The 25,084-nt window shown below is 36.6% G+C and overlaps 6 protein-coding genes across 8 annotated transcripts; 2 read left to right on the top strand and 4 right to left on the bottom strand.

The window, feature by feature from the left end:
• Positions 1 to 765: 765 nt before the first annotated feature.
• LOC137708320 (PLC-like phosphodiesterases superfamily protein) lies at positions 766 to 3,827 on the bottom strand. Its single transcript, XM_068447375.2, has 8 exons — positions 3,611 to 3,827; positions 3,389 to 3,511; positions 2,444 to 2,581; positions 2,131 to 2,229; positions 1,712 to 2,015; positions 1,258 to 1,481; positions 1,048 to 1,134; positions 766 to 931 (listed from the first exon to the last, which is right to left on the bottom strand). Exons 1-8 carry the CDS (start codon positions 3,719 to 3,721, stop codon positions 899 to 901), a joined length of 1,119 nt encoding a protein of 372 aa, XP_068303476.1. The 5' UTR covers positions 3,722 to 3,827; the 3' UTR covers positions 766 to 898.
• A 2,980-nt stretch (positions 3,828 to 6,807) lies between these two features.
• On the bottom strand, positions 6,808 to 8,036 carry LOC137749353 (uncharacterized). The gene is made up of 3 exons (XM_068489449.2): positions 7,879 to 8,036; positions 7,466 to 7,554; positions 6,808 to 7,370 (listed from the first exon to the last, which is right to left on the bottom strand). Exons 1-3 carry the CDS (start codon positions 7,900 to 7,902, stop codon positions 7,223 to 7,225), a joined length of 261 nt encoding a protein of 86 aa, XP_068345550.1. The 5' UTR covers positions 7,903 to 8,036; the 3' UTR covers positions 6,808 to 7,222.
• A 1,668-nt stretch (positions 8,037 to 9,704) lies between these two features.
• On the top strand, positions 9,705 to 11,908 carry LOC137708319 (COBRA-like protein 4). The gene is made up of 6 exons (XM_068447374.2): positions 9,705 to 9,875; positions 9,964 to 10,043; positions 10,235 to 10,691; positions 10,806 to 10,953; positions 11,044 to 11,324; positions 11,406 to 11,908. Exons 1-6 carry the CDS (start codon positions 9,824 to 9,826, stop codon positions 11,684 to 11,686), a joined length of 1,299 nt encoding a protein of 432 aa, XP_068303475.2. The 5' UTR covers positions 9,705 to 9,823; the 3' UTR covers positions 11,687 to 11,908.
• Positions 11,909 to 11,986: 78 nt separating this feature from the next.
• LOC137708318 (COBRA-like protein 1) lies at positions 11,987 to 15,225 on the bottom strand. Its single transcript, XM_068447373.2, has 6 exons — positions 14,892 to 15,225; positions 14,370 to 14,449; positions 13,349 to 13,805; positions 13,110 to 13,269; positions 12,743 to 13,020; positions 11,987 to 12,574 (listed from the first exon to the last, which is right to left on the bottom strand). Exons 1-6 carry the CDS (start codon positions 14,995 to 14,997, stop codon positions 12,282 to 12,284), a joined length of 1,374 nt encoding a protein of 457 aa, XP_068303474.2. The 5' UTR covers positions 14,998 to 15,225; the 3' UTR covers positions 11,987 to 12,281.
• A 5,139-nt stretch (positions 15,226 to 20,364) lies between these two features.
• On the top strand, positions 20,365 to 23,269 carry LOC137707930 (uncharacterized). Of its 3 annotated transcripts, XR_015958117.1 has the most exons (7): positions 20,382 to 20,752; positions 21,092 to 21,473; positions 21,566 to 21,762; positions 22,260 to 22,407; positions 22,527 to 22,680; positions 22,880 to 23,106; positions 23,202 to 23,269. XR_015958117.1 is itself a non-coding variant. In XM_068446873.2 (6 exons), the coding sequence occupies exons 1-6, from the start codon at positions 20,712 to 20,714 to the stop codon at positions 22,903 to 22,905; spliced, it is 945 nt and encodes a 314-aa protein (XP_068302974.2). In that variant the 5' UTR covers positions 20,365 to 20,711; the 3' UTR covers positions 22,906 to 23,269. The 3 variants fall into 3 exon arrangements, 2 of the variants coding, with proteins under 2 accessions (XP_068302974.2, XP_088544552.1); XM_068446873.2 differs by having other exon boundaries at positions 20,365 to 20,752; positions 22,263 to 22,407; positions 22,880 to 23,269; XM_088688426.1 differs by having other exon boundaries at positions 22,880 to 23,269.
• A 197-nt stretch (positions 23,270 to 23,466) lies between these two features.
• Positions 23,467 to 25,069, bottom strand: LOC137707929 (putative methyltransferase At1g29790). The gene has a single exon (XM_068446872.2). It carries the CDS (start codon positions 25,067 to 25,069, stop codon positions 23,618 to 23,620), a length of 1,452 nt encoding a protein of 483 aa, XP_068302973.2. The 3' UTR covers positions 23,467 to 23,617.
• Positions 25,070 to 25,084: the final 15 nt, after the last annotated feature.

Below are 25,084 nucleotides of genomic sequence, written 5' to 3'. Positions count from 1 at the left end.
GAATTAAGGGTTATTCCTTGTATTATCTAATACTCACTTTCCATCAATGTAGCCGAGTGCTTGCACAAATTCTGTTTGGCTACATAGCATGGAATACAATACATTATACATTGTGTTTGGTTATATGTACAACATAATTAAAGCCCAAATTCTGAGCTTTTAGTTTGATCTCATGCAGCATAAACAAAGAAAACAAAATTAAAAGTAAAATAATTCTATTAAGTACTTTAATTATGGGCTCATTTGGAATTGTTTCAAATGTCTTAAAACACTTTCAATATTTTTAAAAGCATTCCCAAGCAATATTGTATTAACTTGAAGGATGATTGTTGGTTTAGAAACGAATTTTCTTATGTAATACTATTGTTCGTGAACTTCCATATTGTTTTTTTATTAACAAACCCCTAATATCATTGTATTAAAACAAATCTAGATTCGGTATATTGCCATATCGTTAAAAAATGAGTAATGTTGCTCTGGAGTTGCAAACATTTTTAGAGTGCGGAGAAGCCACCTCATCCGATCCACTTGGATCGTGCATCCTTAAGGGGAATGCACCAATGCGTAGCTATATGACATACACTGTTTATGACTATGTTTTTCTAACATCGAGTCTATCTTGTAGAGGTGTTCAAATTGGATCAGTGGATAGATTTCATTTTTTATCGGACTAATCATTAGCACAAACAGTTCGTGGGGGAAGACAAGATTGACAAGTTGAACTGCCATTTTTTAAGTGACAACATATCTTTCATCTATTAAGAATGAAACGACAACGATTTTCAATATAAATATTTTTTTCTACAGATAAATCAATTACAAATTATGCCGATTCATCGAAATTCCCACAGTTCTCTTAAAGATTTAAGCTTCATTACATGAATTTGTATTGTGTCTCCTATGGCTGGCAAGACCCTTGAGGTGATCCCGGCTGTAATCAAGCACATAAATTGTTTATTAAAAAATATATATAATTTTTTTTATGAAGATACTTTGCCAAAAATACAAAAATGATTTTGGTGTTCGAACCAAAATTTATTAGCTTACCACACATGCATGTACATCGTTACATCCACACAAGAGCTCCCCATTGAGATTGTCCAAAGCTTGAAACGATCCTCCCCCTTCACTCCTCTGCATCACAACCCAAGCACGTATAAATAAATAAAATTTCAAAAGTTACAGAAATTAAATTTGATTATTTTTAGTATACATTAAATCTGACTTTTCAGTGGTTATTAAGCAGAGAGGGCATGCCTTGTAAAAATCAACAGCAACAAAGTTAGCCCATCGGTTGGCAGCAGCACCATGACAAGTGTAAAGCATGTTAATCAGATCCCCAGAGTTATTTTCGCAACTTTCTAGCTTCAAGGGAATAGAAGCAAAATAATTCACCAAAACCAAAGATTTAGTTTTGTCATCAAGAGGTGATGATTCTCCTCTATTTGAACAACTTCCTTCCTTCATTCCATCATCCCCATCTGCAAAGTTTGGTGTTGTAAGGTAAGACATTCATTCATACATGCCCCTTTCAAAGGTAGCGGCATATCGACAATTGTGTGCTCAAATTATCAATAGTTTATCAATAATACTAGTAGGTAATGCCATATGATTGTCAATATGGATCCAGCTGCAGGCAATTTAGTAATAGACGGAAAATCATATGATAATGTTAAAAAAAAAGAAATGTAGTTGGGTTGTTGCCTCTTACATTGGTTTTCAACCATGTAGTTCCACTGGTAGGCGATTCCTTCGGATTGTTCCTTCGCACTTTTTGAAGTAAACACAAGTAGCCTTTGGTTATTGGCAACCATGTCACTAACTAGTGGCCAGTCCTGGCCATTTTTGGGCATGCTTGTCACCGGAAACCAATAGTTCTTCAACCCGGAAGCGTTGAAGACGTTTGTCAATCCATTTGGAGCTTCCACATAGTCCTCCAATATCAATGTCACAATTTCTGATGGGTTGGCTGATAAAAATGCTTCAACTTCCTTCAGTGTATCTATAGCTGGTTCCTATATATTTGGGAAGCAATGTTGAGGCAAAATACATTTTGTGTGCAAATTTCTTAATCTCAAAGAATATATATATACAAGAAGAAAATGAAGTTGGGCAGATGGTATTGCTTACAAATGCAGTAAAGTCATAGCATTGTCCATTAAAAGAATGGCACAACCACACATCGTCCTTAAAATCATACGTATCGAGCATCAAGGCTCGAACCCCATTCTGCAAAAGGTCAAGGATTAATTGAGAAATATGACTAAACCCTACATGTTAGCACTCTAAACAAGTCATCATGCGCTCATCTTTCAAAACAATATAAGGGAGAAATTGCACTTTAACGAGTGCATGATGACCTATTCCAGAGTGCTAATAACAACTTCCGAACAAAATTGAAAAGGCAAAAGGCATGCGTTTATATGATTGAAGGATGCCATACATTTAGTTGTTGAGTAACAGTATCTTCTTGATTGTTGAAGGTAACGCGAGGAATTCCAGTGTGAGATTGCTCTCCCTCAATTGCAAAGGCATTGTGGGTTGTCAAAAACGCATACTTGTTGAAAGGTAGAGAATTGTTCTGCGATAATAAAAAAAAAAACACAACTAATCTTTTACCCCAAATTGACATAGATGAGTACGCAAAGTCCTCCGCCAGTATTGGGCCTCAATGGGCCTACACAAACCTTTCTCCTAAAGCCCAATCAAGGGCATAGAAAACTCTAAACTTCTGTTCACTGCTTGTGACAGCCGAAGGGGCCAAAGTCATGCTTAGATTCCACGGAGTCGGATTTGGATCCTCTCCGAGCCAATGGAGAGGGTCATTCTGATCAAGCATTGTGGGCCGTTGGATTTTTATCCAACGGTTACAAACAGAGTATTCCTTTAAAGATATAATAATTATAGCCGTTAGATGAAAATTCAACGGCTCAAAATGCTTGATCAGGAAGATCCTCTCTATTGGCTCTCAGGAGAGGATCCAAATCCCACGGAGTCAATATGTCATTGTGGACCCCTCTCCCCCCAATAATCTGCCCTTTTTCCTCTCCATGGTAAGTTCATGTAAAGTTGGAAACTTCACAACATATGCGCCTGTCCGTGTCTCTATGTATGTGTAAGAGAGAGAGGCGAATATTGATGTTCAAGCTTTTTATCTCAAATTTTTTTCCATTTTTAGAATTTTAACTACTCGAGGGCATCGATTATACTCAATGGGGGTTCGAGTACTGCTCATGAGGCCTCAAGAACTGCTCAAGCGGTCTCGCGTGGTTTTATTTCTAAAATTTCTAAATCTTTAAAAAATGGACGAATCAAAATCTTGAATATGTTACAAGAAACGTTAAGTTATCAAAATTTCTAGAGGGAGAGGGGTAGGTAGGTCACGTACCAATAGCTTGAATTGATCTGTAATGGCTGATCTTATACATCTAGAGCCTGAGAAGCCTTGTGGGCAACATCCGCAGTAAAGCCCGGCCTCACAATCGGCATCCATCGAGCATTCGTCCAACAGCTACACATTTGAAAGCAAAACAAATATCACTCCTTCTTTTCCCAGTCACAAAAAAAAATCATAATTTAGATACACAGACATGAAAAAAGAGGCACGAACCTTGCACTGTCCGTTGGAGCAAGCTTTGGCGACGCTAAAAACCGCTGCGACAACAGTGACTAACAAAACTAAGTTCTGCCGAGTAAACCCTAACTTCTGCCGAGTCTTCATATTGCAACCCAAAAAAGATGAAGGGAAATTGTGGTTGTCGGGTTTTGACGACCAAACTTGGGTTTCTCAGTTTTGGCTGAGAAAACAAAGTCTGCAGAACTTATGAACGCAAACTAAACTGACGAGGAGCTCTTATGGTTACGGATATAAATGCTAAACCCAAACAAAACCAATCACATTCATTCACAACATGGATGGAGACGTAGAGGAAAAGGTTAAATCACTCGCACCGTAACGGAACTTTCATTAACCTTGGACCTTCACTGCCAAGTGGAAAAGATTGACTGGTGGCTAAGCACTGATGAGAAAGAAACAAGAAATAGAATTATTTATTTGAATGCTATTATGAATAATTAGGATAAGGAATAAAAAAAAACCCATGAGAGTATGTCCATCCGCATTGCCCATATTCCATATATGTTCAACTTATATATAGTATACAAATCCATTTCAGTGTGACCGAGATACGGAGCGGACATTAACTATATGTCACTATACCCTTAGAGGAACACTTGAAAAAAAAACTTTCTTCTAATTGTATAATAATATGTTGCATACCACCCCGTGTTCTTAGTACACTAAAAAACCTCTCCCATTTTAGAATAAGCTTTTTAGCTAAAATGGTCCCTGAGATTAGGATAACTCCTCCCCTTGGTCCCTAAGAATTGAAATCGATAAAACTAATTCATGAATTTGTCCATCATCAATTATTTTGGTCATTCTGTAAAAAATCTCCATTAAATAGGGGATAAAATGGCAAAAATACCTTCAATTTTTGTCAAATTATTTTGGCCTATTGTTTATTAAATTGAGAGTATTTTTGTGATTTTGATCCTTATTTAACAAAAACTTTCACAAAATGATTGATGGTGAACAAAATTAAGGATCACTTCTATCGATTTTAAATCTCATAACTTTGATATTGTAGACCAAAGTCAGAGAGGTCTTTTGACTAATGTATTTAAGGGGTCAATTTATGATTTTCACGTTGTCCATGTAGTTTTGATTTATGCAATTTTTGCGTTTTAGTTTAATGATTGTTATAGTTTAAGAATAATGACTTTATCTTTATCAAAATTTCAACGAAATTAGTACTTTTAGGGAAGGGGAGTGTCTACATTGGTCTAAGAGAGAGTAGCTGCCGACACTTGCATATAAAGTTCAAGCACTCAACTATAATTGGTACCCACCAATGTCGATTGACTTGTTAACACATAAAGTTAACGTTAAAAGAGCAATAGTTCATAACGTTTTCAACAAAAAAATTTAAGTTAGGTCAATCTCTATCACACAATGATTTTTCACAAAAAATTAAGCGTTAAGGAGTAAATGATTTTTCATTTTGAGTTTATTACATGTGAATAAATTTTATCCCGTCTAATCTTATCATTTCAAATAGTTGGAAGGGACAAATTTCCCTAATGAATAATTCTTTTTTTTATCTTCAAAATGGACAAAAGTTTTTCATTCCTTTCTTGAGGCTTGAATACAGTGAGATATCCAGTCTAATTTCACCTATGCCCCGAAGAACCAAAAGGTTAAATATGTATGTGGAAAGAATTTGTGGAGCGACATTTAATTCGGGTGTTGTTTCATGGTCGTTGTTTCAATTTGTTTCAGGTGGAGCGACACAAAATTATGTTTATTGTTTCAATTTGGTTTATTTAATCTAATGGTTAGAAATCAAAAATAGAGTGTATGAGAGATTAAAAACGATGTGTGAAAATCAACTCTCGTTAAAACTCTTCTATCTCTTTTTGTCACCAACATTGTTCTTTCGGTATGCGGAAAGATATTCAAGAGAAATAGAAAAGTAAATATTAGATTTAGAGATAAATTTGTATTTTTATTTCTTATTAGGGATAAAATTGAAAAGAAAAGTTGAGTATGAAAAGTTATTATGGACAGAATTGAGTTTTCAATATTTAAAAGGATAATATTGTCCTAAAATAATGTAATTATTAATGTTAACAGTGCACAATAATTACAATTTTTCATGTATTTTGTTTTCCCATCTCACGGGAGAAGACGGGGGGAAATGCACTCTCCATTCCTCATGGGTTTTGTTTTCCCATCTCATTTTCATTTGAAAGTTTTATGTTCGAATATTGTAGATGGTGAATTTGATACCAAATTAAGTTGCTCATTGTGTGGCTTAGCCGAACTCTCACTCCTCCTAATGTAAAAATATCAATGTACCAAAAATAAAAAAATAAAAGTAATTTCTCATTCCCAATCCTTATTTTAATGCTACGTGGTATACTATGTGTAGTGGTATTTCTCTCTCTATTTTTAAGTAAAAATTCTTAAGTTCGATCATAAATGGTTAGTTCGATAACAATTTGTTCACCCTACTCTTTAGTGTAAATATGTTGTTGCATTAAAAATAAAAAATTCAAAGTTTTAATCTTAAAAAAAAAAAAAAACATATCCGTTACAAATAAAATAAACATATTCATGGTCTCACATGGGCCGATCCTAAACAACAAATTGTTTTTTTTTTCTATGATCCAACAAGCCCAAACAGTTTGGCATGTACTTCCCAATATCATTTGTCGTAATATTTTTCATTTTTCATTTTTTGCCAACGATTCTCTTGTTTGAAGTTCATTGCCTGCGTGTTAAAATGACTTCTGCATAATTGAAATAACTACATTCTCACTCTTCTGATTTGAGACAATTTGTGAATGGGGCATGAGGTTTTAATTTTTTTTTCATATTGCACCATGAAGTTTAAAATTTTTCCCAATTTACACTTTTTGTCTTTTTGAGCATCTAATCATCCATTAAATTAAGACTAGTTTATTTTATTTTATTTTTTTGTCAAAATGTGCAAATGTGTCTTACATGTTAGACTTTACAAAGGTCTCAATTAGCTTACCAAATCATCAATTCAATAAATAAGCACACAATCAATCAAACTGAGGACACAAATTAAAAGAATTTACACCTGTGATATATGAGAAAATTGAAATTTCATGACCTATTTGAAAATTACACCAAACTTAAAATGGTGTAAAATGAAGTTAGCTCTTCAAATGTATATTTTGCTTATGTACTGAATTATCACAAAAATAAAATAAATAAATAAATAACAAACGATTGATTGTTTTATTACGATGTTTTTCAAGTATCAAAATGACAGGCTCATCATTAAATTATTGTTTATACAAAATGGGGAAACACGAATGACTGCTGTGGAATTTCACAAAAGGGTATGAATTTACTAATCACTTTTTACTTTTCACATACCCTTATTAATTTATGTCATTTGATCTCCTTCAATTTATTCGATCCGACGACCGAAAATTAAGAGGATGTATGAGAGGTAAAAAGTGATGTGTGGATAACACACTCCTTTCACAAAACATGACAAAATAAAATAAAAAAAAACTGGCCCAAAGCAAAATAGTATAAACTGACATGAACAAGTTGCTATAAAACTCTTAAAAAATAAACCCCCCTGCGCTCGCAAGTAAACTTTCATGAACATGTCCGATATCATTTTTCTTGAGAGAAGAAGTGGTTGATGGTAGGCATAATCTCCGGTGGCCGTGTGCGGAGGAACTTCCGGAGGCCGTGCTCGGCGTACTTCTCTCCCTCTTCTTCGTTTTCAAGCACCGCCATTCGACGGTGAGCTTTGTTGATTCTGCAAATAAATTAACTAATTAACACGTTTATAAACTTAGACCCTTAAATTATATATATATATATATATGTATGTATATGTATATTAATTTGTACCTGACTTCAGGGTTGAGGAACATGTTCCTTGTAAGCTGAAATGCGCACAAGCTTGTCACAAATGTCATCGCAGCCATTAACGGGTACACCTGAAGATATGTCAAATAAAAATTGGGATTAATTATTTGCTTAATTGGATTGTTTTGTTGAGAAAACTAATGGACCTTCAGAAAGTATTTTCGTGCTATCGTTTTCTTCCCATCAACAGACAAAAACGAAGAGATTTGAAAAAAAAGTAACCAAATTAATTTGAAAACTTTATAACCAAAGTAATTTGAAAACTTTATTCTCAACTATTTGCGAGGAAGAGATCTGAACTCAAAATCAAGGGTGGGACATATGTCGTCGCAATCAACTAGCCTAACTGCTATTGAAAAAAGTAACCAAATTAATAAAAGCCAAAGCTTGCTCACCTCAGGCCTAACCCAACGCCCCATCTGAAATCCAGAAATTCTCCTTCTCTTAGTACTCTGATTTTCTCTAACAAGATTTGTGAGAGGAAAGTAATTTGCTTTGCTTTCTTTATGCTTCTTGCTTTTTACTGTTGCGTTTGGATTTCTATGGGCCAAGTATATATAGTGTTACGTGGATTGGTAAATATGGAAGAATGGAAAATTATGAGCTACTTACTGTGGGCAGCAACAAACTTTTGACCACCTAAAACCAGCGGCTTAGCCTGTGGATTTTCTTAAACGACCCAATAGGAAATAACATTTTGCATTCAGGGTTGACAATTTTAGACTTTGACCTTATCGCTAGAATGTTCCATGGCGTCAAAGCAATTTAACATATCCAAAATATGAAATAGAATCATTTACTACAGTGAGAGAAAAGTATTAAGTTTTTGTATGACGACGTGGGTTCAAATCTCATTCGATGGCTAATCTAACAAAATATATCGCTTGACAAAAAAAAAAAAAAAAAAAAAAAAGGGGAAATAGACGCAAGTGGCCCTTAACTACAATGGTGAAAAGATGTTGAATTCTTGTATGATAGCGTGGGTTCAAACCCCATCGATAACTAATCTAACATCTAATCTAACAAAATCTATCATTTGACCAAAAAAAAAAGAAAAAAAGAAATAGACTCCTTATGAATACTAGAATGGTTTGGTTAGATAAAATGGGTCTTAATTCTTTCTAACCGTTTTGTGTAAGTTTAGAGATTAAGGCTATTACTGAAGTCTGACGACTAGATTAAGGCTATTATTGAAGTTTGACGATCAAACCTTATGTGTAGTTTGACTCGCCTAATTCATTATCTCTCTCTTGTTTTTTACATGCACATATAACAACAAGAACACCTCTATCGTGCTTCTAATTAAAACGTTTATAAGGAGAAGTGTTCTTCTTGTTTCTTAAAAAATCACTGAAAATTACTTCTGTTATTTGCAATTACTTTTTAAGTTATTTTGTCAAACACTTTGATAAACACATTTGGTTGAAACTTTGCCGCTTTTGTTTGAGTTTATAAATTAGCAATGCAGCTTTATGACCCCATGCAATAAATTTTACGCTTTTACACATAAAAACCAGTTGCCCCATGCAATAAATATTACGCTTTTAACATAAAAACTAGTTGATGTTTACGCATTCGACCTTTCGAAGAACTAATTCTCAATGGTTAATTAGCTATCAATCCTTTTCCAAGCCAACTCAAGCCTTTAAATTGCAAGCACTTGAGTTGAGTAGTCTTTATTTCTATTAGCAAGGGACTCTTATCCCTACTCGAGCAAGTGTACACATGCTAAAACTATTATTAGGTTGCCATGCAGAAATAACTTGTTTTGTAGAATAATTATATAAAAATAAAACAATTACAACACTTTTGGCATGCTAAATTTCTTTTTTCTTTTATAAAAGATGATACTAGAGAAAGGGGAAAATCGACCACAAGATTTCACATTCGGGGTTAATAGTTAATACTTTTAATCAAGAGTCAAGCTAGAACTTGGGTTGTATAGTTTCCATTATTTTTAATCACTTGAGCTACAAACCTAATCATCAGCTGCAACGGAGGACTGTTGAGATGTTGTGTTCACTGCAAATATATTTCAAATGCCTAGCTAGCAAGGTATTATTAGCAGTTAATTTACGACATGGAAAGCTCAACAGAAGTATTCAGATGAGAAGGACTAAGAGATCAGAATTGAACATGCAATTATAACTTTTAAGTATGCAACAACCATTAGGTAATCCATCTGTTTACAAAGCTAACGAAATTTTCCTTTGCACGATCTCTATCTTTCTTAAATACACACACTTCCATTGGCTACTAAAAAGCTCCTGCTCATTGCTTAAGCTTACGATCCAAACTCTATCACCGGGAAGTTAAAGATTAGGGTTTCGGACCGGGGAGATGAGAACTTTGGTATCAGTTCTCTTCTTTCTTGCTATCTTTTCATGTGCTGGTAAAACTCTTAATTCCTTTATACTACTACGCATTGGATTGAAGAAAGAAAAATAATCACTTATCTGATGTTTTCTGATTTGATGCAGCTGCATATGATCCGTTGGATCCGAATGGAAACATAACTGTAAAATGGGATATCATGTCTTGGACAACAGATGGTTATGTGGTGAGTATCACTTTTTTCCTGTAGTAAACTTGATTTCTGACGTACTCCATATACGTTACTCGATGACGTTAGTTGTACGAATTTCACCTTCATCATTTATCTAAGAAGATTGTTCTAAAAAGACTTAGAGGGTACATACCAAATGTACGAATGATCGATTCTGCCTCTATTGAATGAACTGTATGTTTCAGGCGGCTGTTACTGTGAACAACTTCCAAATGTACCGGCACATCATGAGCCCGGGGTGGACATTAGGGTGGACATGGGCCAGAAGAGAAGTGATATGGGCGGCGGTGGGAGCTGAAGCCACGGAGCAAGGTGACTGCTCCCGGTTCAAAGGGAACGTACCTCATTGTTGCAAGAAAACCCCCACCTTTGTGGACTTGCTTCCTGGTGTTCCTTACAATCAGCAATTCACAAATTGCTGCAAGGGTGGCGTGTTGTCCGCGTGGGGCCAAGACCCCTCGACCGCTGTCTCATCCTTCCAGCTTAGTGTTGGATCAGCCGGCACTACAAACCGTACAGTGAGACTTCCTAGGAACTTCACTCTGCTAGGCCCTGGAACAGGGTACACTTGTGGCAGGGCAAGCATTGTGCCTCCCACAAATTTTTTGACACCTGCCGGACGCCGCAGGACTCAAGCTTTGAGTAAGTTCCTCCATGTCACATGATTCAATTTATTTCGAACATTTTTAGATTATTGGTTCGTTTTGATTAGCATGTGACATGTCAAATGCGTAACGGTTATCCGATTTTGTGCAGTGACATGGAACGTGACCTGCTCATATTCACAACTTCGGGCCAGAAAATACCCAAGCTGTTGTGTCTCTCTCTCGTCCTTTTACAATTCCACAATCGTTCATTGCCCTTCTTGCTCTTGTGGTTGCCAGGACAAGAGAAATTGCGTCCAGTAAGTCCTCGACCAAGTGACGATATATTGCACAATCTGTGCAAACATATATAAATAAATCACATGGTCATAATTTTGGTTGTGTTGCAGAAGTGATTCCAAAATGCTTAGCGTGGTTGAAGATGACACTAAGCGGAAAGCCAATGCACAGCCGCTACTGCAGTGCACACGGCACATGTGTCCGGTGAGAGTTCACTGGCATGTGATGCTGAATTACAAGGAGTATTGGCGCGTGAAGGTGTCGATTACAAACTTCAACTATCGGATGAACTACACGCATTGGACTCTGGTTATGCAGCATCCTAATTTCAACAATGTCACACAAGTTTTCAGCTTTGATTACAAGCCTCTTATTGCTTACAGCTCCATAAGTGAGTTCAAATCGATTTCCTCTTCCACGTTATCTTCTCGTAGTCATATATAGGCTAACATAGCTGCTACGTTATATGCAGATGACACTGGAATGTTTTATGGATTGAAATTCTTCAATGACCGATTAGTGCAAGCTGGGGAATTTGGGTTCGTTCAGTCGGAGATGCTGCTTCAAAAGGACAAGAACACCTTCACTTTGAGGGAGGGGTGGGCATTTCCTCGCAAAGTCTACTTCAATGGCGATGAGTGCCAGTTGCCTCCACCTGACGTCTACCCGTTTCTTCCCAATTCTGCCCAGAAAATTCTACTTTCCTTCTCAGCTTTGATTTCGTCGTTCTTTTTCTTGTTTATAGCTATCTGATGATTTGGTTCCGTAGCTTCCACAATCGTGATCGACGCCCTAAAATTTTGAAGCTAAGTAATGAAGGATATTTTGCACAGAGAATTGGAGCACAGGTACTTCAAGTATTCTTTGAAGAAGCAAACTTAACTTATTTGTATGTATCTTGTGAAGAGAGACTGGACGAGTCTGGTATATGAATTTCTCTGTTCATATAAATAAGTACGTGATTGGCATATGAAATCTTTAATTTAATGCAGAACTGCCACAATTTGATTGAACAACGCGATCATTTGATATATTACGTAAACAGTAAGAACAGATAAAACTCTGATCAGATTTTATTGCTCATTTCGGATTTACCATCATGACTACATAATCTGGTAACTCTACAAGCAAGAGGGTCTGGCGATATGAACATTCATACAACACAAGCCAGAAGCAACCTACCCTTTACAGTAATACAAAAAATGAACATCAGCAGCACATTTGACTCCATCTAATTTCATGCCGGGAACACTGATCATAACGCATCAGAACATCGAGTGGCTTCCATATATTCCTATCTAAACTATACCCTTTGAAAATCATTGATCAGAACATTTTCGAGCTTAGATTAAGCATAAGCATACATGACTGCAATGGTCGATAGACAAGTCATGATTAGAGTGAGCAGAGAGACATACTGCCGGAAACCAGAATTTGGCAACCATGGATAGGCATCTGGTGGTGGCATCACACAGTTATCACCATTGAAATAGACCCTTCGAGGGAACGCCCAACCCTTATCAAATGTGAAAGTTGCTTCATCCTTTCGGAAAAGCAGCTCTGACTGTACATTACCAAGAGGCCCAGCTTGCATCAAAATATCATTGTAGAACTTAATTCCCCATAACATGCCAGTATCATCTGTTTGAAAGAAAGCCAGATCAGAGATTCGCAACTTTCAATGTTAAAAAGGAAGAATAACATATGCAGTTCTTTTAGAAAATCATGCAACACTTCAAGTTCGTCAAATTATGTGAGGCAAGAACTGAAGAACATATGAAAAGTAACAAGAAGTCAGGATTAACATACTTATTGTCGCATAAGGAGTTATCGACTTGTAGTTGTAGCTGAAAATCTGGGTCAGATTGTCAAAGTTTGGGTGTTGGACAACCATGTTCCAATCGGAATAATTCATCCTGTAATTGAAGTTTGTAACTGTAACCTTCACTCGCCAGTATTGTTTGTAGTTTACCTTGACATGCCAGTGAACTCGGATTGGGCACATGTGCTTAGTGCATCTAACTAGAGGTGTGTAGCTGTTCTTGTTGGAGGCTGAGACAACTGAAGCCAAGTAGGGGGAATCTGGTCTGCAAATTCACGGAGAATATAAATGTCTTAATGAAAAAGCTTAAGTTAAAAAGAAGTTAAAAGAAGCTGATTTCAGAAGAAAGCTCACTCTACACAGCTTCCTGGATGAGTTGCGTTTCTCTGGTAACCGCATGAGCATTTTGGGCAGGGCACTATGGTGTCATTGTAGAACGATGAGAGTGAGACACAACATGTAGGAGTTTTCTGAGCCAGTATTTGCGAATATGTGCACGTCACATTCCATGTCACTGTCACGAACAAGGGGTAAGAATGACTGACATACTTATTAGCGCAAACATTTATGTTTAAAAAATTCATAACACTTACTCATAGCTTGAGTGACTCTCCTTTTATCTGGACTGATAAATTTAGTTGGTTTGACGACTTTGGCACGAGCACAAGTATACCCAGGACCAGGCGTGTTCAGGGTGAAGTTTTTAGGCAGTCTGACGGTCTTGTTTGTGGTTCCTGCTTGACCAACGCTTATTTGAAAAGAACCTACAGCCTTTTCTGGATCTTGCACCCATGAACTAAGTACCCCTCCTTTGCAACAATTTGTGTATTGTTGATTGTAAGGAGTTCCGGGCAATAGATCAACAACTGTAGGAGTCTTCTTACAGCAATGGGGGAGTGTTGTTTTGAATCTTGAACAATCCCCTTGCTCTGTGGCTTGTCCTCCCACCATGTTCCATATAACCTCCTTCTTTGCCCATGTCCACCCTAGCGACCATCCCGGTGCCTGAATGTGCCGATACTTTTGGAAGTTAAAAAGTGTAACAGCAGCCTGCGCATTCAAAGAGAACACTAATTAGATATTCACTCAACTCTACTATGCTTCGGTGAAAGGTAAAACGAATCCATGTTTAATGTTGCTGTCAACAACTAATGGAGCTTTGTTTTACTAAACCAAAAGTGGAACGTCTATCTTTGAGTGCAGCTTGCGATTGAGTTTTTAATGTAGAGGGAACCAAATCCTAAACACTCATTCTAGTGACTAAGTTTCGTAGTTTCATTCCCGAATATCTCGAGTAGGAATATGACATTGTGAATGAAAACAAGTACCAAAGAAGCACAATACCAGACTACGAAAAGTAACAGAACTAGGGTCACTATGTAGTTTGTGCAAGTAAAAATCCAAATGGAAGCATGACATAAAGATGATGTTCAGTGGTTGGCAACTGATCGATGCTTGAAGAACTTCGACAATCAGCTCATGTTATTACTCGGAAATCGTAATCATGTTCCGGTATTAACTTAATTCATTGTATGTATATTTCTTCGAATGCAACCATTTTACGCATTCTGTGCAACTAGTGACAAAAGCAAACAGTTCTCAAATAATACTTACAACATAGCCATCAGCAGTCCAGCTTATGATATCCCATTTGATGGTGATATTTCCGTTCGGGTCGAGTGGATCATACGCTTCTGGCAATAAACAAACAAAACAATGAACAATGTGATGATTTGAATCAATCAAAAACTATGTCAAACAATAATTGTAGAGCCTTGTTTGCCACAATTTCGTCTGTTAAAATTCAAAAAGTTCGAATTCATTCCGAAACACAAGAACTTCATAACGAAATACAATTTTACCATGAAAACCCATCTGCATCAACATCAGATAAAACCAAAACCAAGAAGATTAAAAGTTTCGAAACATTAAAAAATAAACAAAAATAAAACCTCATTCCCTCACTTGTAGAAGTGAAAACCCAAAAGCCAAAACCTCACAAACATTGAAGAAATAACACACGTTGGGCCAAGAAAATTAAAGATTCAAACTTTGAAGAAATTACAAATTACCAAGTAAAAAAGAGTAAAAAAGATTCAAACTTTGAAAATATTGATCGAGCCTGAGCATATATACCTGTTGCAATGAAGCTGGTGGTGCAAGAAAGCACAAAGACAAGAAAGGTGGCGAAACTGATGAATTGTGGGACTGATCGAATCATGGGCAGGAACAGAAACCCCATTTCTGGCAATTAGATTTTGTTCTGGTCGGAATGTTTGTGGTCTAATTTTTCTTGGGTGCCGCAAAGTTTCATACTTTTTTGTCAGAGGTGGTGGCACAGCCTTCGTCTGAACACAGAGAAAAACAGAGAAAAAGAGTGTGGAAAGAGAGAGTGGGGAGAACGCGGAAGCGTGTGCTCCTGCCCACTTTCCAAGTCTGCAAGTCAGTTAAATGTACTCATTTTCCTTTTCTTTTGTCAAATATAAATGTAGCCAATTTTTAATTAACTAATTTAATTAAAAGTCGAAAGTTTTCGGTTCGACTTTAAAGATAATGATTGTATTAAATAACGGTACCGATGAATATATGTGTACTCTATAATAAAAATATTATAAGGAGGTTTTTTTAGTACTCCTCAGTCATCAGTGTCCAGTACACATTATAATTTTTTACGATTAGATTTTTTATTGTTGAATCGTTAGCTGCATATTTAATCCGCAGTTATCAGTGTATGTCATGCACAAGAGATAATAAAAATATCGTATTATAAAAGATGAGTTCTTCAAAGGAAATAAGTATTAATTTGTGGGTTGTTTTATGGTAAGATTGAATTTGTAAAATGGGTTAAAAAAGATTAATTGACTGTTTCAAAGTAAATAAATGCTTGACAGTTGTGATGATCACAAATCAAAATCAAGGGTTTGACATTTGGCAGCTTCTGGACATTTAGTAGTTATCATGCCCGTTTGGAGCTTAATTTTTTATATTTCAATTTTTTTTAGTTTGTCATATTTCATATTTCAATTGGAAATAGATAATTAATTTCAATTTTTGGTCATTTAATGTTATGGTGTTGTGATATTTTTTTGCACTTGTAAGTGAGATATTTTAGATTTAACTCTTAAATATACTGAGTTTGAACTCTCCACTCTGAAGAAATGAGCCACTAAAAGACCATGGTGGTTACAGTGTAAAATAATATTTAGGCGCCCCAAGCCTGCATTTGTAGAAAAAGAAAAATTAACAGTTTTGTTGTTTTCTTTATGGTTGCAAAGCAAGGAGGGGTTTTTATTTTATTTTATTTTTTTTTAATAAAAGATATCAATTGAATTAAGATGGTGGGAGAGTGGGCTATGTCTTACACTAGGCTAATAATAATAACGTGGTTCAAATTCGCTTTTTGTGAGAACCAAATCTAGGACTTCTCACTTACAAGTGAAGAGAAACACTATTATACCCTACTACTATGTGACAAGCAAAACGGAGAGTTTTAGGAATCGAGTTTAAAATATACTTTAATGTTATTTATAAAGCAATATAATAAACTATTATTTGCAAACCTTCATTTTTCTATCAAATAAGATTTTTTCGTACTTTTTTCTATATTTTTAAATTTTTAGTGCATTTTACCCTCCTCTCTACCTCTCACTTAGTTGTATGGTTTTGTACATTTCTCTCGGTTCTCTCTATTAATTTTAAAGGGACTTTCTTTCAAGTTTTGCCAAGATTACTTCATTTGCTTATGCTATGAGTTTAGAACTTTTTTTTTCCTTAATACACATGAAAGGCTCTCCCTCACAAATAATTCTGGTTCCGTCATTGTCCGCCCATAACATAAATATATAATTGATTTGTATTCTAGTAGTAGACCTTACTGAAATATTCATTTTTTTTTGAACAAATGATATTATCTACACTAAGGGGGAGATGAAGGTTTTAGCCTCACAATGAGTTAGCAATAATGTGGTTCAAACTCGTCTTTAGTGAAAATCAAACATAAGACCTCTCACTTATAAGTAAAGAAAAATACTATTAAACCATAATACTAAATGGCAATTCATGCATTCTTATTTTTTGGTTTAATGAAATGAAATATTTCGGTTGATAAGTTGGGAGGATAAAGTCAAGTCCAAAGATTTATAAAACCTTTTCCGCGGATACAGACCTAGACCTTGTCCTAATTTTCTTGCGTATAAAATGTGAATGGTATCGGTCAAACACGTGGATGACAATTTTTTTTTTTTTTTTTTTTGGAAACACGGGTATGCCAATTAGCGGTCTTTAAAATCCAGTTTTCAACATATATTTGTAAGTTAATGGCGTGACGTACGGTTCATTAGACGAGTGATTTTAAACGATTAAAAACATTTTTAGAGGATATTTTTGAATTGCACTAAAAGTATTTTTAGAGAAAATATTTTTTGGTTCCTAAAGTATTTAAAGTGCTCTCTGCTAAGAGTGCATGTTATGTGCTTCTTGCTGTTTTCATAATTAACTTGCATTTTTACTAAAATTTGTTCAAAAAACATTTTATTTAAAAATGTTTTCAATCATTTAAAAACATTTGTCAAACGAACTAGTAGTCAAACAATATAATTAGACACATACTTTCTCTCTTGTGCAACCTTCTATAGTTATTAAAAGATTTTTTTTTTTTTGGTAAAGTTATTAAAAGACTTACCAAAGACGAATATGAACCATATTATCTCATTGTGAGACTTAGCCTATTTCCCCATCCCCTTAGTATAAATAATATTGTTTGCTAAAAAAAAAAATAGTTACGTCTCTGGAAATTTGATTGTCTGATCCTCGCCTGGGGGGAAACACTTCCCGGGCCCGCTCCACCACCGTAGCACGATATTATCCGCTTTGGGCTTACCATTCCCTCACGGTTTTGTTTCTGGGAACTCATGAGCAACCTCCCAGTGGGTCACCCATCATGGGATTACTCTAGCCCCCTTCTCGTTTAACTTTGGAGTTCCTACGGAACCCGAAGCCAGTGAGCTCCCAAAATGCCTCATGCTAAGTAGGGATGAGAATATATATATAAGGATCACTACCATGGGCGATGTGGGATGTCACATTGATTGTGTTGTACTTTGCATTTATAACTCAAAAGTCGTTATTTTATTTTATGAAACTCAAAATTTGTTTTACTTTATTATATTTTATTATAGAAAACTTTATTTTAATCCTTGACAAAGATGACTTTTAGATTAAAACCATGAGTAAGATCAAAATTTAATTTTAGTCCCTTGATACATTAATAACCTCATTTATTAATCAAATTTTGATTTTTTTAATTATATCTTTTTTTCTTCGTAATTTTTAATGTATTAATTGTCACATCCCGCCCCAGGACGGACCACTTCCCGGGCCCGCTCCACCACCGTAGCACGATATTGTCCGCTTTGGGCCCCGACCACGCCCTCACGGTTTTGTTTTTGGGAACTCACATGAGAACTTCCTGATGGGTCACCCATCCTGGGAGTGCTCTCGCGCATTACTCGCTTAACTTCGGAGTTCCCATAGAACCCGAAGCCAGTAAGCTCCCAAAAGGCCTCGTGCTAGGTAGGGATGGGAATATACATATAAGGATCACTCCACTGGGTGATGTGGGATGTCACAATTCACCCCCCTTAGGGGCCCGACGTCCTCGTCGGCACATCACGACCAGGGTTAGGCTCTGATACCAAATTGTCACATCCCGGGCCCGGGCGGACATCCCACATCACCCAGAGGAGTGATCCTTATACGTATATTCTCATCCCTACCTAGCACGAGGCCTTTTGGGAGCTTACTGGCTTCGGGTTCTATGGGAACTCCGAAGTTAAGCGAGTAGCGCGCGAGAGCACTCCCAGGATGGGTGACCCATCGGGAAGTTCTCGTGTGAGTTCCCAAAAACAAAACCGTGAGGGTGTGGTCGGGGCCCAAAGCGGACAATATCGTGCTATGGTGGTGGAGCGGGCCCGAGAAGCGATCCGCCCCGGGCCGGGATGTGACATTAATTTTATTTTGTTGTAAACATTTAGATAAACTAATTTTTTTTAATACAATATATTTCGATGTGCTTTGCCTTCTTCATATAGGTATATTAAATTCATTATAATACATTTCGGTATACACATTTTGGTACACACATTTAGGTACATACATTTAAGTACATTAATTCAATATAATACATTTTGGTACTAACATTTCAGTACACACATTTAGGTACATTAATTTAATGTAATACATTTCGATGCGTATATTTCGGTACATACATTTCGGTACTAACATTTAAATACATTAGTTCAATATAATACATTTCGGCACACACATTTCGATACTAACATTTAGGTACATTAATTGAGTCTTTCAAGTTTGAAGAATGTTAAAAAAAAAAATTAATAAATTAAAAAATTCTTTTTTGGTAAAAAAATAAATTAAAATTTGTATATTTATAAATTTAAGTATTTAATGGGAGACATTACATAAAATACACATTAATTATTTTGAATTAAGGACACATCAAAGAATTATAATCAATATGTAATTTAACACCAGATTTATTTTAAATTTCAATATTCTTGAAGGATTAAAGTTAAAAAACCCTTTTTTTTTTTTTTTTTATTCTGACAATTTTGAAGTATAACACATGAACCACATAAATCAGGTAACATAAAGCACATGTGGACTTACACTTCACACATAAGAGATCATGCTCTAATATCACAAAGAAAGTTGAGATTCACCGTAAAACCAATTAACTATACGAAGAGTGACTTAACTACTTATAAATATATAAAAAATTATATATTTTTCTAATGCGAGATTTATACCCTTGACGGTTATTTTTTTACAAAACACAACTCTAAAAAAATAAACGTATTGTGTACAAGTGTTTTCACTTTTCAGAACCATCCATTTAAATCAAACGGGCGACCATGTGCATGCATGGGGTTCGCTAATTAAGTTAAAGCCCAGTAATTTGTTCAATAAAAAAAAAGGGAAAAAAAAGCCAATAATTTGCTATTTCACCAACTTATGCCAATCCAATTTCAAAAGGAAGGAATAAGGTGGAACCAAATAGAATCTACCCAACTGGGCTATCTGGTTGTTCAATTATAATTGCAATCCCGGCCCGGACCAAATTTATTGCCGACCCGGACTAAACGGAATCAAATTTTTGAAATTGTATTCAATTAAGATTTTGAAAGATTTTGAAAGATTTATAAAACATAAATATTGATGAAGTTCAATGCATAAGAGAATGACAATGGTTTTGAAGGCTATTCATGGCAGGAAGTTTCGTCTTCACAAGAAGATTGGATAAAACAAGTCGAGAGTAGTAAAATAAATAGCAACATGATAATGATTTCTTGTGTCAAAATCTTAAATAATAGCTTAAAAAAATTAAAAAAATACTGATATCATGGCACTTCGAATATTACTAGATGCTTCAAATTTTTTTTATTTTTTGAACAAACAATATTATTTTTAGATCACGAACACATTAATACTAATAGTTTGTTCCAGAAGAAGATTAGTGGAGATTGAATGGTTAGTTGTCAGTTGGTAAAATAATTATTAAATAATTTTTCTGTTAGAATTAATTAAATGAATAAGTAATTAATGTGTTGTTAATTTTATGAATTTTGGGAGAAGCACGCCACACGCCACCCTGCAAAGCAAAAACAACGTCCTGACCCGCGCTGAGCCGCCGCCGTAAGCAGAACAAGAGTCGGCCGGTTGAGTTTTCTCCAATTCCTCCTCCGCCAAGCAATCAAAGTTCTCCCAAATCCCAAAATCGAGAAGAAAACTCCTTACATTTCCACGCGCTAATCGTTTCAATCAATCTTCGTACCCGTTTCCCAGAATCTTGGGGGATTTTTCGGATTCGGAAACAAGATGCTTTCTTGAATCCCGAGTCGCCGGCTTCCTCCTTCTTCTCTTCGATTTCGAGCGACCTCCATGGCGGCCTCCATTGGCAACACCGAGATTAATTGGGACAAGTACGTTCTTTATTCGATCAATTTTTATTTTTGTCCATTAATTGTGAAAATCCCATTTGTTATCGCTTTGTTTTTGCGTTTTGTAGATGTTTCTGGGTGTGCATTCATTGACATTAATGCTACGAAATCTTCAATTGATCAAAGAATTCGATAGGAAATTGGAAACCCATATATTGGTCGAGTGCTCAAATGAGTGAATTTTGTGCTCCATTGAGTTTTGATGATGCTATGAATTCTTTGATTAATTGAAGAGTTCGAAACGAGATCCGAAACCCGTAATTTATATATTGGTTGGGTGTTCAAATGAGTGAACTTTGTGGTGTATTGAATTTTGTGCAGGCTTGATAAGACTAAATTTTATGTGGTTGGAGCTGGCTTGTTTACAGGGGTCACAGTGGCACTGTACCCAGTATCCGTGGTGAAAACCCGGCTACAAGTTGCTTCCAAAGATGCTCTAGAGGGAGATGCATTGTCTATGGCCAAAGGCATTTGGAAAGCAGATGGTATTCGTGGTTTATACCGAGGGTTTGGCACTGTGATCACCGGTGCAGTTCCTGCCCGGATTATATTTCTCACTGCTTTAGAGGCCACCAAGGTGGCTGCTTTCAAGATGGTTCAACCCTTCAACTTATCTGAGGCTACAGAGGCAGCTTTGGCTAATGGAGTAGCTGGAATGACTGCCTCGCTTTTCTCTCAGGCTGTCTTTGTTCCCATTGACGTGGTAAATAACTTTATAGGATCTATCGGTTTCATTTGAGTACTTTCGTACTTAGGGGTTTGAGATGCTAATTTTGAGTAATGGGTTTTCTTTAGATTAGTCAAAGATTGATGGTGCAAGGGTACTCGGGCCATGCAAAGTACACCGGGGGGATGGATGTTGCTCGTAAGGTTATAAAGTTGGATGGCATACGAGGACTTTATAGAGGGTTTGGACTTTCTATTATGACTTACTCTCCATCTAGCGCTGTATGGTGGGCTAGTTATGGTTCAAGCCAGCGCTTAATCTGGAGGTGAGAAATGGTATTTTGTTGTCCATTAACTCTAGTTGTTTTTATTCTTAAACTAGGTCAGCTAATTCATAATTCGTTAATCAGTAAATTTTATATCTTTCAAATGAATGTTGGCCATGCATAACTTAAGATTTTCTGTTGAACATTCTATTTATCATTTTACAAGGGCATGAAAAGTTTGGAGGCGTATCATTTAATTGTTCGTTTTAGGTGGCCTCTGGTTTGAGTGTGTTAGTGGAACATGATAATTATGTTAAGAAGTAATGAGTTGTCGGACATAAACATCAGTACTGCAACTTTGTCGGTTGTTAGGTTGGTTAGCAATTCTAAAGTCCATCAAGCCAATGAATATCTATAATTTTGTAAATGAACTTCGTTCCTCTTAGATGAAGTTATAAGGCGAAGGAGTTTAGGTGAATCAAATACCCTTTTTTTCAACAGTTTATCTTTATTGCCTGACAAAATATCTCAGTGTTACATTATCCTGGTTTATGAAGCAGTTTCTTAGGCCGTGGAACTGGTTCTGATGAAGCTGTTCCGAGCGTGGGGAAAATAGTGTTGGTTCAAGCTGCTGGTGGAATTATTGCAGGTGCAACAGCATCCTGCATAACAACTCCATTGGATACCATCAAGACACGACTGCAGGTATTCATATAAACAGTTAATGTATCTGGTTACTTTGCTGGCTTGCAGCTTGCTCATTCTTCATTTGACCAAGTCATCGACAAATTTGTGTTTACAATAATTATGTCGCTGTATTGTAGACAATGGGACACGATAAGAGACCCACTGCAAGAGAAGTTGTTAAGAACTTGATCAGAGAAGATGGCTGGCAAGGTTTCTACAGAGGGCTAGGTCCAAGATTTTTCAGTATGTCCGCCTGGGGCACCTCGATGATATTGGCTTATGAATATCTGAGTACGAACTCTTAACCTATATTTTGGGTCCTCTTCTCTTTATGTTTCCGTCGCGTAATGTTTACCCAACTTCTAGGTTCAATCTACTTTTGGTGACCTATTTAAATTCCTGCTGTTCAACTTCTCAAGCAAAAAGCATTGGACTTGCGAATACCCGAAATTGTTAACTGATTTCTATTTTGTTGTTTCCTTACTTTCAGAGCGCTTGTGCGCAAAAGATGAATAGGTGTTGTCATTCCTCTTCCATCCGCAACCTTTTCTTCTTGCCGTGGAGCGACTGTGCAACGACAGAAAATTTGGTCATGAAACAAACTGGTACCGAACATTTCCGAGGAATGCTAGAGATTGTGGACGCTGAAGCCTAATTTGTTAATTTCGATTGGGCAGTTTGATCCCAAGATATCTCAATATGCATACTTTTGGAAAGGTCCTCCGAATTCGTTCAAGAATTTTTCTGCTACGTAGTTTTGATATCGTTCTTTAAAAATTTAATTGAACTCATTTGAATTTTTTGTTCTATAGCAAGTGTACCTTCACTCTGAGCAGGGAATTTCAACTTATTAATGCAACAACAACAAAGCTTTATCCCACTAAGTGGATTCGGCTGTAGAAATCTTAGAACGTTGCTACGCTCGGTTTTGTCTCAAGCATCATTGCGCTCGGTTTTGTGTCAAATCTTTCGTTGGCTTCAAGTACTCCAAAATGCATTATTAATGCAAGTTATATAATAATTTCATGTTGCTATACATTGTTCTCTTTAAAATATCAATGTAATTGCAAACCTTACTAAGTACAATAGAAATGCTTAATCCCTGCTGTTAACGACAAGTATTACTAGTTAAAAGATCACAGGATTTCATTAAAACACAAAGATATTGAGAAATTTACTCATTAACGACGGTTACTAACCTCTGGCATTTACTCGTTAACAACGATTATTAACCTCTAATTGGCTTCTCCAAAACAGCTGAGAAGAAGAGCTCATCTCCAAGCTTATCGGTCTTGGGCACTACCCTCCATAGCAATGGCTTGTAGCCTAACCTCTTAAACTCGTCCAAATACAACTTCATGTCTTCCTTGTGACAGAAGAATCTGTCAATCCAAATAAGACCCTTCGGCCGAAGGACGCGGTCCCAATCAAACAATACAAACTGAAGGAGTTCAGCTCCAATCCAGCCATCCAAGAACAAAGTGGAATGGATAATGTCGAGGGTGTTGTCGAAGAAAGGTAGCCTTGAACCGACTGATGTGTAAAGAGGAAGAAGGCCTCTTAAGGCGATGACCTCATTGAAAGGAGCCCCTAAGTTTAAGGTACTTGATGCAATGGTAACGTTTTTTCCCCTCATGATAGCAGCAAATGTTCCCGTGGTTGGGCTAAAGTCTAGGCCAATTCTTATCTCCCCCGGCTTTAAGCTTAGAACTTCATCGATGGTGAACTCTGCCGATTCATACTCGTTCGTTGGTGCGTCCCACGCTTGTTTCGAAAGGTTAAAACAGTCCGAGCATTTGAAGAAGCCTCTTCGGTCCTCGGTTTCTTTCGAAACAAGGCAAGAGTAGTCTTTGCACTTGTAACTGTTCCATAAGATGTTAGCATTGCTAGGTTGAGTCCAAAGGGAGAAGTTTATAGGAAGTGGCTTGGCGTAGTGTGGCGGTGATTTTGTGAAGCATCTTCTTCTTGGCAATGGATCACATCCACGAACTAAAAGCTTCTGAGCTATTTCCGAATCATCTGGGCACGTGCCGTGGATCTTATAACTCATAAACCGGTCTAAATTGGTTGCCATTCGGGCACAAGCCAGCCCAATTGATGGAGTTATTGCTTCTACCCCAAGAAAATTTTTCTTCCCAATCTGCCTGTTTTGTTTTGGTGAAATGTAAATACGAATCTCACCTGAAGTGAAGATTGTGCCACCTGGAACCTGTTCTTCAACTTCAGCTTCACCTTCCTCTGGATTTGTGAAATCTTCATCCACGGTGCTTGCTTCATCTTTGTCCGGTTGATGCTTCTTTTTAATGCTATCAGCAAGTTTGTCCAAAGAAATGGCGATGCGAAGCACCTGATCTGAAAATTTCACAAGTACTTTTGATTCGGAACTTTCATTATGCAGCTGCTGCAACAAAAGTCCCAGCTGGATCTGCAAATGAGCGACATCCGTGTGCAGGGAGTGAGGCAAAACAAATTGGTCGTGGGAGATACTGGCGTTGAAAGAGAAAAAGGATTGCGGATATGAGATGTGGAAGCCGAAAATGAAGACTGTAACGGGGCTGACAAGGAGAATGGCACATAGCATCGTCGCAAGAAGGCATCTGACTGGCTTAAAACTGCTTTCCCTCTGCATTTCGTAAGATTGGCTTTCTTCTTCCTTCCAACTCGGATAAATAACAACCATTTGAAGATTCAATCA

The sequence above is a fragment of the Pyrus communis genome, chromosome 17 (assembly GCF_041283825.1).
Source record: "Pyrus communis isolate YQ-2024b chromosome 17, ASM4128382v1, whole genome shotgun sequence".
NCBI classification, from domain to species: domain Eukaryota; kingdom Viridiplantae; phylum Streptophyta; class Magnoliopsida; order Rosales; family Rosaceae; genus Pyrus; species Pyrus communis.
The sequence above is the reverse complement of the archived record's forward strand: the minus strand, read 5'-3'. Positions and strand labels throughout refer to the sequence as shown.